Source organism: Impatiens glandulifera, chromosome 2 (assembly GCF_907164915.1).
Source record: "Impatiens glandulifera chromosome 2, dImpGla2.1, whole genome shotgun sequence".
Lineage (NCBI taxonomy): Eukaryota > Viridiplantae > Streptophyta > Magnoliopsida > Ericales > Balsaminaceae > Impatiens > Impatiens glandulifera.
Genome location: NC_061863.1, coordinates 12919504 through 12933871, shown reverse-complemented (window position 1 = coordinate 12933871; position 14368 = coordinate 12919504). Strand labels below are relative to the sequence as shown.

General features: G+C 26.4%; 1 protein-coding gene and 2 pseudogenes across 1 annotated transcript; 1 reads left to right on the top strand and 2 right to left on the bottom strand.

Annotated features, from left to right (window-relative positions):
• Positions 1–3825: 3825 nt before the first annotated feature.
• On the bottom strand, positions 3826–4859 carry LOC124924364 (annotated as a pseudogene).
• Positions 4860–5234: 375 nt separating this feature from the next.
• Positions 5235–13916, bottom strand: LOC124924363 (annotated as a pseudogene).
• Positions 11892–12507, top strand: LOC124925690 (thioredoxin H-type 1-like). Its single transcript, XM_047465762.1, has 3 exons — positions 11892–12034; positions 12186–12308; positions 12379–12507. The coding sequence occupies exons 1-3, from the start codon at positions 11942–11944 to the stop codon at positions 12505–12507; spliced, it is 345 nt and encodes a 114-aa protein (XP_047321718.1). The 5' UTR covers positions 11892–11941.
• Positions 13917–14368: the final 452 nt, after the last annotated feature.

The window sequence follows — 14368 nt, the reverse complement described above, 5'->3', positions numbered from 1 at the left end:
ATAATTCAGGTTTTATAAGAATATATATATATGTTTTATAGGTGAATATTTATTGTACAGATTAAAGAATTTTGAACTTCATTTCATTTAAGTTCCTGCATAAGAGAGAAGGATCAAGTTGTTAACCTCCATAGAAATGCAATTTGTGATTTTGTAGGTTTCTTTTCATCATTCTTAAATTATATCATGTAACATATCAAACCTATTTAATATAAAAATAAAAACATAGCATTGATTTAATAAAAAATAAAATATTGTAATTTAGTAAATTACATTATAAATTATAATTACTCTTTTATCATTTAACATGAAAGGTTTATAATTTTTATTTATATATACATTTATAATTTATTATATATATATATATATATATATATTTATATATATATATATTTATATAATAGACTTATGTCAACTTAATCGCATTACAAAAAATAAAATATAATAATTTAGTAAATTATATTATAAATTATAATTACTCTTTTATCATTTAATTAAAGATTTGTAACTCTCATTATTAATAAATTTATAATTTATTATCAACCTCATTTATAACTCTCATATACATATTTCCTTATGGGTTTTATAAACTTCTTCATTCTTAAACTTGGTATTGTTAAAAGATTGCATCTTGAACTCATAAAAATATTTTTGAAATTTTTTTAGACAGGTTTCAGACAAAATTGTTGAAGCGGTACTTTTTCAATTTTTTATCAAATAAATTGTTTTTTTTTAATCTATTTTAATGTCTTATTTAGATTTTTTAAACGTTTATATATATTTGATTAAATTTTATTAGGGAGGAGCATCAATTTCAAACAAAGCTATTAAAGAGGTACTTTTTCAATTTTTTTGATCAAATAAATTATTTTTTTTATTATCTATTTTAATGTCTTATTTAGGTTTTTGAAATGTGTTTTATATATTAATTAAATTTTATTAGGGAGGAGCAGCAGACAAAGTTGTTGAAGAGATGGACGAAAAAGACAGAAAATTTAGTTTTTATTTTTTATTTTACAATTTTTTAATTTCATTTTATGGAAGTTATTTTTTTTTATTAGTATACATTATTAACTATTATTATAATATAGGATATCTTAAATTATACTAGACTTATACATTTTATTTTTATTTTTATGAAGGTTTGTTTAATATTGTGTTAACTTAAATTTTTATTTTGCTTTCAATAATTTAAATTAAATCAAGCTTTTTGGTATGTATTGTATTATTATTATTTTCAGTTTTAATCAATCATTCTTTTTTTCTCACATTATGTATATATTTCATAATTAATTTTATATAAATATATTTTTCCTTACATAAGTTTTCTACAATTATTTATATATTATTTGTTTATATAAATATATTCTCTTTTATTAAATTAAATCATGTTTATATGTATATAAAATGTTTTGTTCATAAAAGTTTGTTTTAAATTTTTTATCATATATATATATATATATATATATATATATATATTATTACATATTTATTTATTTTTATACAATTTACTTATATTATGAAACAATTAATAATAATTAATTTATTTTTTCTATTTTTTTCTCTAATTATATATATATATATATATATATATTATATATTTTCTCTTCATATAAATATTTTCTCTTTTATTAAATTAAATATTTTATAAAAATTTCGTTTATATTTTTTCCGTACAACGTAGGGTTTCATACTAGTATATATAATGATCCTTAATTTTTAAAGTGTCCGGATTGTCGGGTCGAGAGCTGTGGTTAATTTAGATACTTAGGTCGGATTGTGGGTTGACCCGCCTTTAAATTTAAAACGGTTAAAAATAAAATTAAAAATGCTAGAGGTATGTTTCGAACTTACAACCTAACAAAACAAGTACAACTCTTTAACAAACTAGACTACTAAAACTTTATATTTTAAACTCAACACCAAATTTGATAAACGCGGAACGTTTTAATATTAATATAAGTTCAACTTTTTGACTAATTATTCTATATATATAATGATGCTTAATTTTTAAAGTGTCCGGATTTCCGGGTCGAGAGCTCTAGTTAATTTGAATACTTGAGTCGGATTGTGGGTTGACCCATTTTTAAATTTAAAACGGTTAAAAATAAAATTAAAAATGTTAGAGGTATGTTTCGAACTTGCAACCTAACAAAAATAAGTACAACCTTTTACCAACTAAGCTACTAAGACTTTATATTTTAAATTCAACACCAAATTTGATGAACGCGGGATGTTTTAACATTAATATAAATTCAATTTTTTAACTAACTAATATATAATGATGTTGAGTAAATAGATACTTGGGTCGGATTGTGGATTGACACACTCATAAAGTTAAAACGGTTAAAAAAAATTAAAAATGTTATCCATAATATTTTTTACGGGTTTTTATATTATTACTCGTGCAAATGCACGGGCTAAATGCTAGTAATATTTTATTACTTGAATACTTTATACTTACAAAGACATACATTTAAGGTATTTATAGGACTAACTACAATTATTCTCCCCCAACTACCACATTAATGGCGTATTAACCAACTACCACATTTAATGGCTCGTTAATATAAGGTATGCTTTTTACAATGATTCTAGAATGTTCTTTGGGTTGGGCCTAGACGATTGAGTCCCTTGGGTTAGGAAGACGAGTGCGTCGTGAGCAATGTTGTCAAAATCGTGAGTCAACTCGTGAACTCGTTCGAGTTTGTAAGTTAACTTATAGAGATTGAGTCACGAGTTAAATAAACTCGGATGTGAACAAAATCGTAATGAAATCGCAAGTTAACTTGGTGAAATCGTCAAACTCGGTAAAATCATTAATATGGGTCGATATTATCTTTTTTTCCCACTCTTGAAATCTACTATAATGGTATTACACCGATCTTACTTTCTCATCGATCTTTCAAAAAAATTTCTCCATTATTCAATCGGTTAGACATCTATGTAGATCTTAATGTTAAAATTTTGAAGAAGAAGAAGTGTAAACTAAAATTATATTATTGAAAGTTTCGTTTTCAAACAATTACATATCTCCCTTATATAGGAGTTCAATACTAACTAATTAACCAAACTAACTAATCAGTTAATAACTAATTAACGGTTTAATAAACCGTTAGTTATTATTTTTACATCCTTCCCTCAAGGAGAAACGTAGTAGAAACAAAGTTTCACCTTAACAAAACAAGTAAATAAAACATCAAGCTACGATCATACAGCCATCGTCTTCAGCCAACCCAATTCAGCAAACTTCAATTTTTTAGCTATCCAATTTAGACAGCCGAGCAAACCCAATTCAGGAAGCTCCATTTTTTTTCCAGATACCCAACATAGACAGCCGAGCAAGCCCAATTCAGCAAGCCTCATTTTTTCCGAACTACCCAATATAGATAGCTCAATCTTCGTTAGTCCAATCCACAACAATCATCATGAATTATTTTTTCTTCATTAGCCACCAGCTTTCAACCTTTGCAGCTTTTGTTTTTTTTGTTCAAAGAAAGCCCATTTAGCATTCTTTTTTTGGTATTGACGAATTATGTCGAAAAATCTATTTTTTCAATGATCGCAAAAGAATCTTTATCCACATCTTGAATCCTTTGAGGCAGTTAATTAATAAGACTCAAATTAGTAATCCCCTTTTCCTTATCTTGTAATTGAACAACATCCACATTTACAGTATCCTTCACAACATTTCATTGCCCGATAAATTCTTTTTTTCTTAGGAGAATCGCATTCTTCATAAGATTCCTCCATGGAAGTGGTCGAGTAACTGTGCCCTCCTTCCCCATTAGTGGTGTTTCCAAGTTCGTTCCATTCAGACGCACTTTAAAGGCCCTGGATCATGATCGACGGCTGCGAAGGGCTATAATTTTCACTCTCGTCCGATGGATCTGTACAAGAAATCGGTACACTTGCTACATCAGATTCTACCCTTTCTCGTAGTGTCTTTGTTATAAGTGACTTTAGGAAGTTCATCACCTACACTGCATACATCAATGTCGTCAACGGATCTGCCATCTGCGTCATGTTTGGTGCGAAAACCGTAGCAATATTGTGTGCATTCATCTTGTTGGGATGTTCCATCTCGACAACATCAGCCATAAGATTAATGGCCCAACCGTGTAGAGCTGCTTCGGTTGAGGGAAGAAGCCTCGCAAGATTAGCACAGTCTTCCTCGGATCGACACTACATTACATCATCAGGCGAAACAGAGTCCAATACCTCAGTTGGGAGTTCTCTGAACCAAGCCTTGATAAGACCAGCCAAACAATGAACGTCAATCTCCTGTGGAACCACACCTCTAATAAGATGTTCCCTAACGTATTCCTCCTCGTTGTTTTTCGCGTTTATTCTGAATATACCTTCAGCCTGTAGATCACCTTGAGCATAAAGACGCCTTTACAAATGAATAAGTATTACATGCACATTGTTTCCTCTGGTATCAAAAAACAAATGCATCGATTATGTGGAAACCCCAAAGACAGTTGTGCTGGCGATGGGTGCCCTTCTGAGTACTTCTGGTTCAAACTCATCTGGAAAACCTAAGAACTCATTGAACCTATCAAATGTAACATGTGCGACATGGCGCACATTAGTCGGCCAACCAATCTCCATCCCTCCTCCAGAAAGTTCTCCAAAGATTTCCTGAAAAGAGTAAGAAGAAGGGCTAACAAAGACAATTGATCCCTTTCACTTTCCTTAATTTCCCCATTATCAACAATTGTAACCTTAGAATCCACTTCTTCCATCTCTTCAACTCTCTCCACTTCATTGTTGATGACAGGGGAAGAAGAGGGAGCGCACGTTAATGAAGAAGGGGATGAAAATTGAGAGGAGTGAAGAACTTCTGTCATGGCTACTTCTTGGTTTCAATTCCAATTTTACCTTTATTTCAGAAACAGCAGGAAGAATCTCATCTTGATCTTCTTAGTCTGTATTCTTGCTCTAATTCCATGTTAAAATTTTGAAAAAGAAGTGTAAACTGAAATTGTATTATTGAAAGTTTCGTTTTCAAACAATTTAATATCTCCCTTATATAGGAGTTCAATACTAACTAATTAACCAAACTAACTAATCAGTTACTAACTAATTAACGGTTTAATAAACCGTTAGTTATTATTTTTACATTCTCCACTCAAGGAGAAACGTAGTAGAAACAAAGTTTCACCTTGACAAAATAAGTCGATGAAACATCGAGCTACGATCATGTAGCCATCATTTTCAGCCAGCCCAATTCAGCTTGCTCCATTTACACTACCCAAAATTAGACAGCACAATATCGCCTTCCCATTCAACCTTTGATGAGTTTCACATAGTTTATAGAAACCTGAACATTTCAGTAGCCTAGGGATTGACATGATATCGAGAAACTTCATTTCGTTATCCATGATTCCTTGTAAGAACATGCTGTAGTTATTCATCTGGTCAGACCAATCATCGGAAGCTTCAACTGTAGGGGAGAGTCTTGACAATGTGAGTCGAATCAATAGCTCCACAACAGTTGGGCAAGCCGAATGATTCCTCGAATACATATTGTATTTCTTTGACTCTGTCAGGATCCGGTCATCTTAGATGGTGCCTTGCTCGTTTTATAGGGCTTTGATGAATCTTCATGTCAGTTGAGAAAATGTGGACTGGCCAACTCTGAATGAAGCTCTGACGGCTAGGTCTCTTAAGGCAATCGCGACTTGATTCTCAACACTAAGAAGTCTTCCTTCTATGTTGATTAAACCGGAAGGCGGTCGAGAAACTAGATCTTCTCTAACGAGTGAGCAGATGTTCTCGAATGTCTTCTTCGATACTCGGAAGAAGTACTTAAATCCGTCAATCTCGTCTGAAGGTACTTTTAAACCTGGAAGTGCATTGTTCTTGAGCCAGAAGTTATCCCACCATTCGGTATCGATGGCATTGCTCTCGGGTGGATCAAAGTTGACATTACTTCTACTCTTCTTCAATTTCTTTGAATCTTTTTTTTATTGAGTTTCGTACGCATAGAGAAGAAAGCTCCAGCTTCAGAAGAACAAGGAGGAGCGACCCTCGAAATCGCTGAAATCAAATAATGTCCTTTACAAGCCTTCTTCAAGAGAACCCTCCTCCTGTATAGTTGAAGCCCTTCATGACAGTCTTGTTTGCCGACGTCGTTTGCTTCTGCGCCCTTTGAACGAGTCCCATCATTGTATCCATTCTCTTTTTTTGCACCTTGTTCAACGTCTGCTGAGCCGATGCAGATGGTGATCTTGGCCCTGAGTTCCAAAGCGAGATGGTGATCTTGGTCCTGAGTTCCAAAGAAATCTTTTGGAAAATTAGAATGCAAGACATTGCTGCTACCGAAAACTCTTTTCTTATTTCATCAGCAATCTTGATCATGTTCATCATCTTCAACAAGTATTACATAAAACTCATATGAATAAATCATCTACCGGTAGCGAGAAAGTCACCGATAGAGATAGCGGAATATAGCGGTTTGACTTCAAGATCAAAATCGCTCTAATACCATGTTAAAATATTGAAGAATAAGTTTAAATTGAAATTATATTATTGAAAGTTTTGTTTTCAAACAATTACACATCTTCCTTATATAAGAGTTCAATACTAACTAATTAACCAAACTAACTAATCAATTACTAACTAATTAACTGTTTAATAAATCGTTAGTTAATATTTTTACACTTAACTTCTTTTATTTTTATTATTGAATCAGTTAGACAAATCATGAGAGAAAGAAAAGTGAATGGAAAAGAATAATACGAAACCTATGGAGTATGTCTGGGGTGGAGTAGTCTATTAGGGAAAAAGTATAATATTATATATATAATATAGATATTTATTTAAAAGTTGATTAAATATAAAATTATAATTTCTATTTTATATATACATATATTAAATATTATAGATTTTAAGTTTTTTTATTAATAAATATTGAAAATATATTTTAAATTAAAAATATATAAATAATAATTATAATTTTATTCTTATACTAATTTTTTCAATGTAAATTCTTACTAATTTAAATAAAATATATTATATAGATTAGTTGAATATTAAATAAAATATAGGGAAAAAACTCACTTAGACGTATATACTTGTACAACTAGCTCACTTAGACGTATGTAATAATAAAAGATTATTGTAAAAAAATTCACTTAGACGTATATACTTGTACAACTAGCTCACTTAGACGTATCTACTAATAAAAGATTATTTAAACATATGTACTATCAAAAATTGACTCATTTAGCCTCTTTTAATAACCATGGTTAACTTTTATTTTTAAATTTATATATTTATTAATTAAATATTAATATATTTTCTCTCTCCTTCTTTTTCATTAATTAAACTAGGTAATTTATTTTATTCTTAAAATTTTTATTATTTTAATATTAATTTCTCTTTTATATTTCATCTTCTCTTTTTATTAGTTTTTATTTCTCATATTTCTTAAATTCTCATTTTTTTTAAAAAATTTAACAACTTATTTATGAATTTTATGTTTTACTGTAATATTTTTTTGAAAGATTTTTTTCTTATTTAATTTAATATAATAAAAATGAAAAATGATTTTTTTCTTATTTAATTTAATATAAATAAAAATGAAATTAATAATTTTTTATTTAATTTTTATTCAGACTTATATTAGTAAAGGAATTGTTTTGTCTAATATTTGATTATTACTCTTTTAGTGTTTGATGAATGAGTTTTTATTATTATTCAATTTTTAATTATTAATTAATTTATTTTTGTGTTTGAAGGATTTTTATTGTTGAAAGAATTTTCATTGTTATATTCAATTATTGGGATCAAATAATTTTAAAATAATTAATAATTAATGTGAATATAAAAAATATATAAAATATAGAGTTAAAATAATTAATAATGAATGCTCATATATATAAAATAAAATTAAAATAATAAATCATAAATACCCATATAAAAATAATAAAAAATTATAAAAAAGATAAAAATAAAGGGTTCATTTATTAGTGATAAATAAAATAATAAATGAAAAGGAAAGAGAGAAAATATATTAATATTTAATTAATAAATATATAAATTTAAAAATAAAAGTTAATCATGGTTACTAAAAGAGACTAAATGAGCCAATTTTTGATAGTACGTACGTTTAAATGACTTTTTATTAGTACATACGTTTAAGTGAGCTAGTTGTACAAGTACATACGTCTAAGTGAGCTTTTTTCCTTATTTATAAGTAAAGTTTATTATTCGAGTTTATGATCCGAGTTTACAATGGTTTAACGATTTTACGTAAATTCTAAATTTTGACAGTTTTAACTATGACAAACTGCATAGGTTGCCTTACCTCAGGGCCGACCCTAATTAGACCGTACATATTTATATATATATATAGATATTAAGTAAGAACATAAACCAAAATATTTAAGTATACAAATATAGTAATTAAATTATTCGCACCCCATAAAAACATTTCTCTTAGAGTAGGTGGACCCAATAAAAACATTCCTCTCTTAGAATAGGTGTTAATAGGAATATGAAAAACTTTGTTATAACAATTTATAAATTTTTCAATGTACTCAAAGGATAGAGAAATATACATGATGTTATCAATTTCGTAAGTAAATTGAGATATAGAACAACATATAAGTGATCATCAGGCCCGACCCGGAGGGGTAGGCAGCCTAGGCCACAGCCTAGGACCAAAAAGGGGCCCATTTTTTTTTATATATGCTAGGTATTAGTAAGAATTTTTAGTTTCTTATTCTTTAATTTTTTTTATTGTGTTAGATTTTTTGGCCCATGGCTCTATAGCCCAAATAGAGAAACAAACTAACACTATCAGAACAAAAAATTGAAAACCCTACTGTCTGTCTCACTGTCTGTCTCTCTTAGTCTCTGTATCCTACATCGACAATGAAACCGACAACGAAACTCACAACGAAACCAACAACGAAACCGACAACAAAATAATTTCGACGGTGTCTCTGTTTCGCTGGGTTGAGCCTTGAGGTAAGGTTTAACCATTAAAAGTGAAAATTCAACATCAGGGTTTGATTGTTATTTATTTTTATACTTTGTTTTGAGATTGTGTATTTGTGTGGTTAAGCCGAAAAGTGTAGCACATTTTGTAATGTATTTTCTCATGAAAGTACGTGTGATGTTAATTTGAGTGATTTGTTTTCTGAACTAAAAATACTATAAGTTGCTTTACCTAGTTTGGATATGCTCGCTGCTGAAATTCTTGATTTTGTAATGTCAATAGATTGCTATCCTAATGTCTCTATTGTATATCGAATTTTATTAATATTGCCTGTTACGGTAGCTTCTGCTGAAAAAAGTTTTTCTAAGTTAAAATTATTGGAAAATTATCTAAGATCTTCGATGTCTAAAGATAGATTGAATGGACTTTCTATTTTATGCATTGAAAAAGATTTTTTGGAATATATTGATTACGATACAATTATCAATGATTTTGCATCTAAAAATGCAAGAAGAAGTCACTTTCGTTGACAATTTATGTTGCATCTTTGTAGATATTGGAAGGTTATTGAAGATCAACGGTGAAACACAAGTGAAGTTTATGCGTAGAGCCCCAATTTCGTGCTTTCGCCTAAGGCCTAAAAAATCTCAGAAACGGCACTGGTGATTATACTTACATATCTATTTGAGTCTCCAACAATTATTTCAATTTGACCTTGGACGAATATTAAGCATACATTTAGGCCATACACTAGGGTAAGGCCAGTTAAGCGGGCGTCTAGACTCTAGAGTCTCCTCCTACGCGGACATTTAGATGAGAAAATTAAAAAATAATAGTATCAAATAAATTTAATTTCTAAGTCACTATATGCAAACATATACTCTTTAACAAACTAAATTATGTTATTTTTTTTGTTTTAAATAATAAAAAATTATTATATTTATTTAATATAACATAAATATAATTAAATTCTTTTTTCTCTTATGACATTTGTTATTAAATACATTTCATGTTTATTTGAGTAATAACTATAATATTTAAAAGAAAATGTCATTTGTTTGATCAAAAATAAAAAAAAAGGTTTTTTTAAGGATCATTTGTTTTATAATTTTATTTTATATTTAAATTTAAACCGAAATTTTAAAACACGTTTATTTTATAAATTAACTTTATTTTCAAATGAATTTGTAATTATTAATCGTATAAATATTACGCCCATATTATTACGTCTTACTAATTTAATCGATATGAATTGGAGACAAAAATATTTATAAAAATAAATTATATTAAAAAATATGGAATTTTTACGTTTTAAAATAAAATAAAATATTAAAATTTTATCTAAAAGAATAAAAGTAAAAAATTGGTACTTCTTTTATCAGTTCATTCCTTGTGACCAACCCAATTCGGACCAATCCCATTGTGACCCAAAATTTTTCTTTATTTTGCGGATTAGGACCCGACGGTTAGGCATCTAACCTTACCGTAGAGACTATTCAAAATTATAGTTAATGTGAGCTTAAAAAATTATTATTATTATTTTATTTGTATTTTTTTAATATTTTCAGATAAAGTGAAAGAAAAAATAATAATACAAGAATGTGATTTAAAAAATTACAACACTAACAAACAGATAAAAAAAAAAATTAATATTATTATTTTATAAATATTAAAATATGTATTAATAGTGATACTTTTATGTTAATTATTTAAAAAATAAATTATTATTTATTGTAAAATATTATTTGTACATAAAATAAATAAATATAATTTAAGAAATAAAAAATACTCATAAATTATAATAACACTCAAATAATCATGTCAATCAAATTCTAAAACAAACTATCATCCAAACAAATCAAAAAAAACTATTATTCCAAATAATCACAATTAAACAAACTATTAACAAAATGATAATAATGAATACATTTTATTTGAAATTTTATCCATAATCCAATATTTTCTCACATTTTATTTCATTAATTAATTTCATCGTTGATTTAATTCATGAAATAATAAAATACCATTTCTTTAATGTATTTTCTCATTTTTCTATTTAATATATTTAAAGGATAAAATGATTATTAAACTTGTAAAAAATATTTTTTTTTATAAAAATTAAATCAGATAATTTTTTTTAATCCAAAACTCAAATAAAACAAAAATCAAACAAGATCTAATAATATCTCAACCCTTCTCTCTTCCTCAAATCTCAACCAACCAAATAGTAGTAAACAAATTAAAAAGGTCTGGGGTGGGTTACGTGCGTCCCTCTCCGGAGTCTCCGCATATGGGTACAGATTGTCATGCCTGATTCCAATGATTTTTTAGATTTCGAATAATCCGGTATATATATATATATATATATATATATATATATATATATATATATATATATATATATATATATATATATATATATATATATATATATATATTTATACACAATTTATATTTTAATGAGTTCTATAAATGAATAGTTCTGTAGACTGTAAATAAAGATGATAGTAACTTAGAGGTGTTTTCCCTATTATTTCAATAAATATATATAACAATATTTTAAGTAGGTAGACATTTATTAAATCTTGTTTAAATGAAAATCATACGAAGATATGTTTTTGTTAGTTTTAAAAAAGTCTCAAATAACTAAAATTTTGCTCATACGATAAAATTCAAAATTCGAGACTCGTTAAATAAAAACGATCTAATTTTAAACCTAAAATAACAATTAGGCTAATAGGCAAATAAATAATTTCAAAAGTCATTTAAAAAAAAAAAAGTGAGTTAACTTTTGGATTATAATTTAAATTATTTTCTTAGAAGTAAAGACATTTTTGTAAATATTTAAGGATATTATTATATATAAATTTTCAATATGTTATAATTTTATTATATTCCCTTGAAACCGAACAGACAAGGCTATCTCCTTATAAATGGAATCGGCTAAGCTAATATGTCCTTATTTCAATCCAAAGATTTCACTCAGAAATGGCCTCTTCAGAAGAAGGACAAGTGATCGGCTGCCACAGCCTCGATGCGTTCGAATATTATATGGAAAGGAGCAATGAACCAAATCAATTGGTAGTCCTCTCTAGGGTTTCTTAATTAAGATCTTTGATATGTTTCTCCGATTCAGACTAATGGGTTTCTTATTTAAGGTCTTATAATTGATTCTGAAAATTTTCGATTTATCATTATCATTCAGACCATTTCCTTTTCTTTTGGATTGAAGGTGGTGATTAACTTTACTGCCACATGGAGCGGCCCGTGCAGTCTCATCACCCCAGTTCTGGCTGAGTTAGCAAAAGAATTCCCTCAAGTTATCTTCATCAAAGTTGACGTTGATGAACTCAGGGTAATCTAAGACGATTCATCTCTTCTTTTAATCTGTTGTTCTTAAAGATCTGTTCTATGTATATATGCAGACTGTTTCTATTGATTTTAGAGTGGATGGAATGCCGACATTCTTGTTTGTTAAGGAAGGTATTATTGTCGATGGGGTTGTCGGCGCTCGGGTAGAGGAGCTGAAATCAAAGACAAATCTTCACTCCTGATGTTGGAGTCATTGCCTACTTTTGTGTTTATTAAGGATTGTCTATGCCCCTAGCAAAGATGTTTGTAAAAGTTGATAATTTTTCACTCTACTCAGGTCACTGCCTGCCAGGCAATGCCTGATGTTGTTAGCTTTGTTTCTAAATTTAAGGTTCGGATCATTAATAAGTATGATTTCTGATTTAAAGGTTTCAAACATTTAATCATTTAATCATTTAATCAGGCATAGAACTTGTAGCTCATTTAAATTTAACGGTTTAACCCAAATACTTATAACAATTTGTAACTATCTTGATAAGTTTATTTTTATTTTTTTTATATACATTTAGTAAGAATTAATTCTTTATAAAAAATATTAGATATTAAATATTTAAATTCATTATAATTAATTTACACAATTAATTATATGGTTATAATATTATTCATAATTATATTAATAATTAATATTGTATATAAGTTATATATATTTAAATATATATTTTTTATTAACTTAATTTTAAATTTTAATAAATTATTTTAATTAAAAAATAATCTATTTAAAATAAATTATATTAAAATAATCTATTTAAAATAAATTATATTAATATATTCAATTTTATACTTTTTTTGTTAATATATAATTTTAAATTTTAATTAATAAAAAACAAATAAAAGAATTTTCTTATAAAACAAAAATTACATCTAAAAACTTGTGATCGAGTTTGTTTGGTTGAGATTTTGTTTAATAATATCAAATAGTATGTTATTTGATTTAATTAAGAAAAAAAAATATATTTAAAATTTAATTTAATATAATAATATTTTATTATTTTAATTTATGAATTAATAAATTTAATATTTAAAATGATAATAATAGGATTAAAAAGAATTTTTAATAAATAAAAAAAAGTTAGAAACTCATTCTCATATTAATCATTTTTAACAATTAAAACTAAAATATAATATTGTTAATCTTTTTATTCTGAATAATAACTAATATATATATATAATTATCTATAAAAAAAAATTATAATTAATTATTTTTAAAAATAATATTATATTATTTTAAATAATAAATAAAAATAAAGTTGAGAGATATATGGAATTAAATTTATGTTTTATTATTATAAAAATAATTTTATATAAATAATTGATTTAATAAGTATATATAATTATTTGATTATTAAATAAAATGTGAAAGAATAAATTATAATTTAAAAATAATATAATATGTAAAAAAGAGAGAAATTGAAAAAAAAAAGTGATTCAATCAAATTATAAAATTATAAAATTATAAGCTTAAGCACTGAGAATGAAATTGATATGTTTTGGATTATAATTTTAAGTTAAAATTATTATAATAAATTATTATTTAATGATACAGTGTTATTTTAATACCAACTCTAATTGAGTTTCAATTTTTTTTATTTTTTTTGGTATGTTTTTTAATCGAAATAAACAATTAATATGAGGATTTTATGTTCCTTAAAAGTTTTACATTAATCTTTTCAATATTTGTCTCGATGTTATTTGAGAATTGAATAAAAAAATTTAGGCATTACCCCCGATTTTATAAATTTTGAACAATCAACCAATTTATTTTTAAAATATTCATATTGTGTGAGATTAATATTTAATAAATAATTTGGTACCATGTTGTATAAATCAAATTAATTATTAAAAATATCAGACAATTAAAAAATTATAATTATTTAAAAACTCTCTATAACTAAATTAAATAAATCAAAATAAAATATTGATTTTCATTTGGGTTTTATCTTGTTTTATTTTGTATATTACGGGTGGGCCGGACCTCAAAAGAGGGGAAATTTGACGAAATAGCCTTATTACCAAAAATAACATAGGTAAGATAATTTTTGCAAA

Coding starts and splice junctions, on each gene's coding strand:
- LOC124925690 (XM_047465762.1), top strand. CDS start 11,942: ATGGCCTCTTCAGAAGAAGGACAAGTGATCGGCTGCCACAGCCTCGAT. Junction 12,035..12,185: donor GCAATGAACCAAATCAATTG/GTAGTCCTCTCT, acceptor TTTGGATTGAAG/GTGGTGATTAACTTTACTGC. Junction 12,309..12,378: donor TTGACGTTGATGAACTCAGG/GTAATCTAAGAC, acceptor GTATATATGCAG/ACTGTTTCTATTGATTTTAG.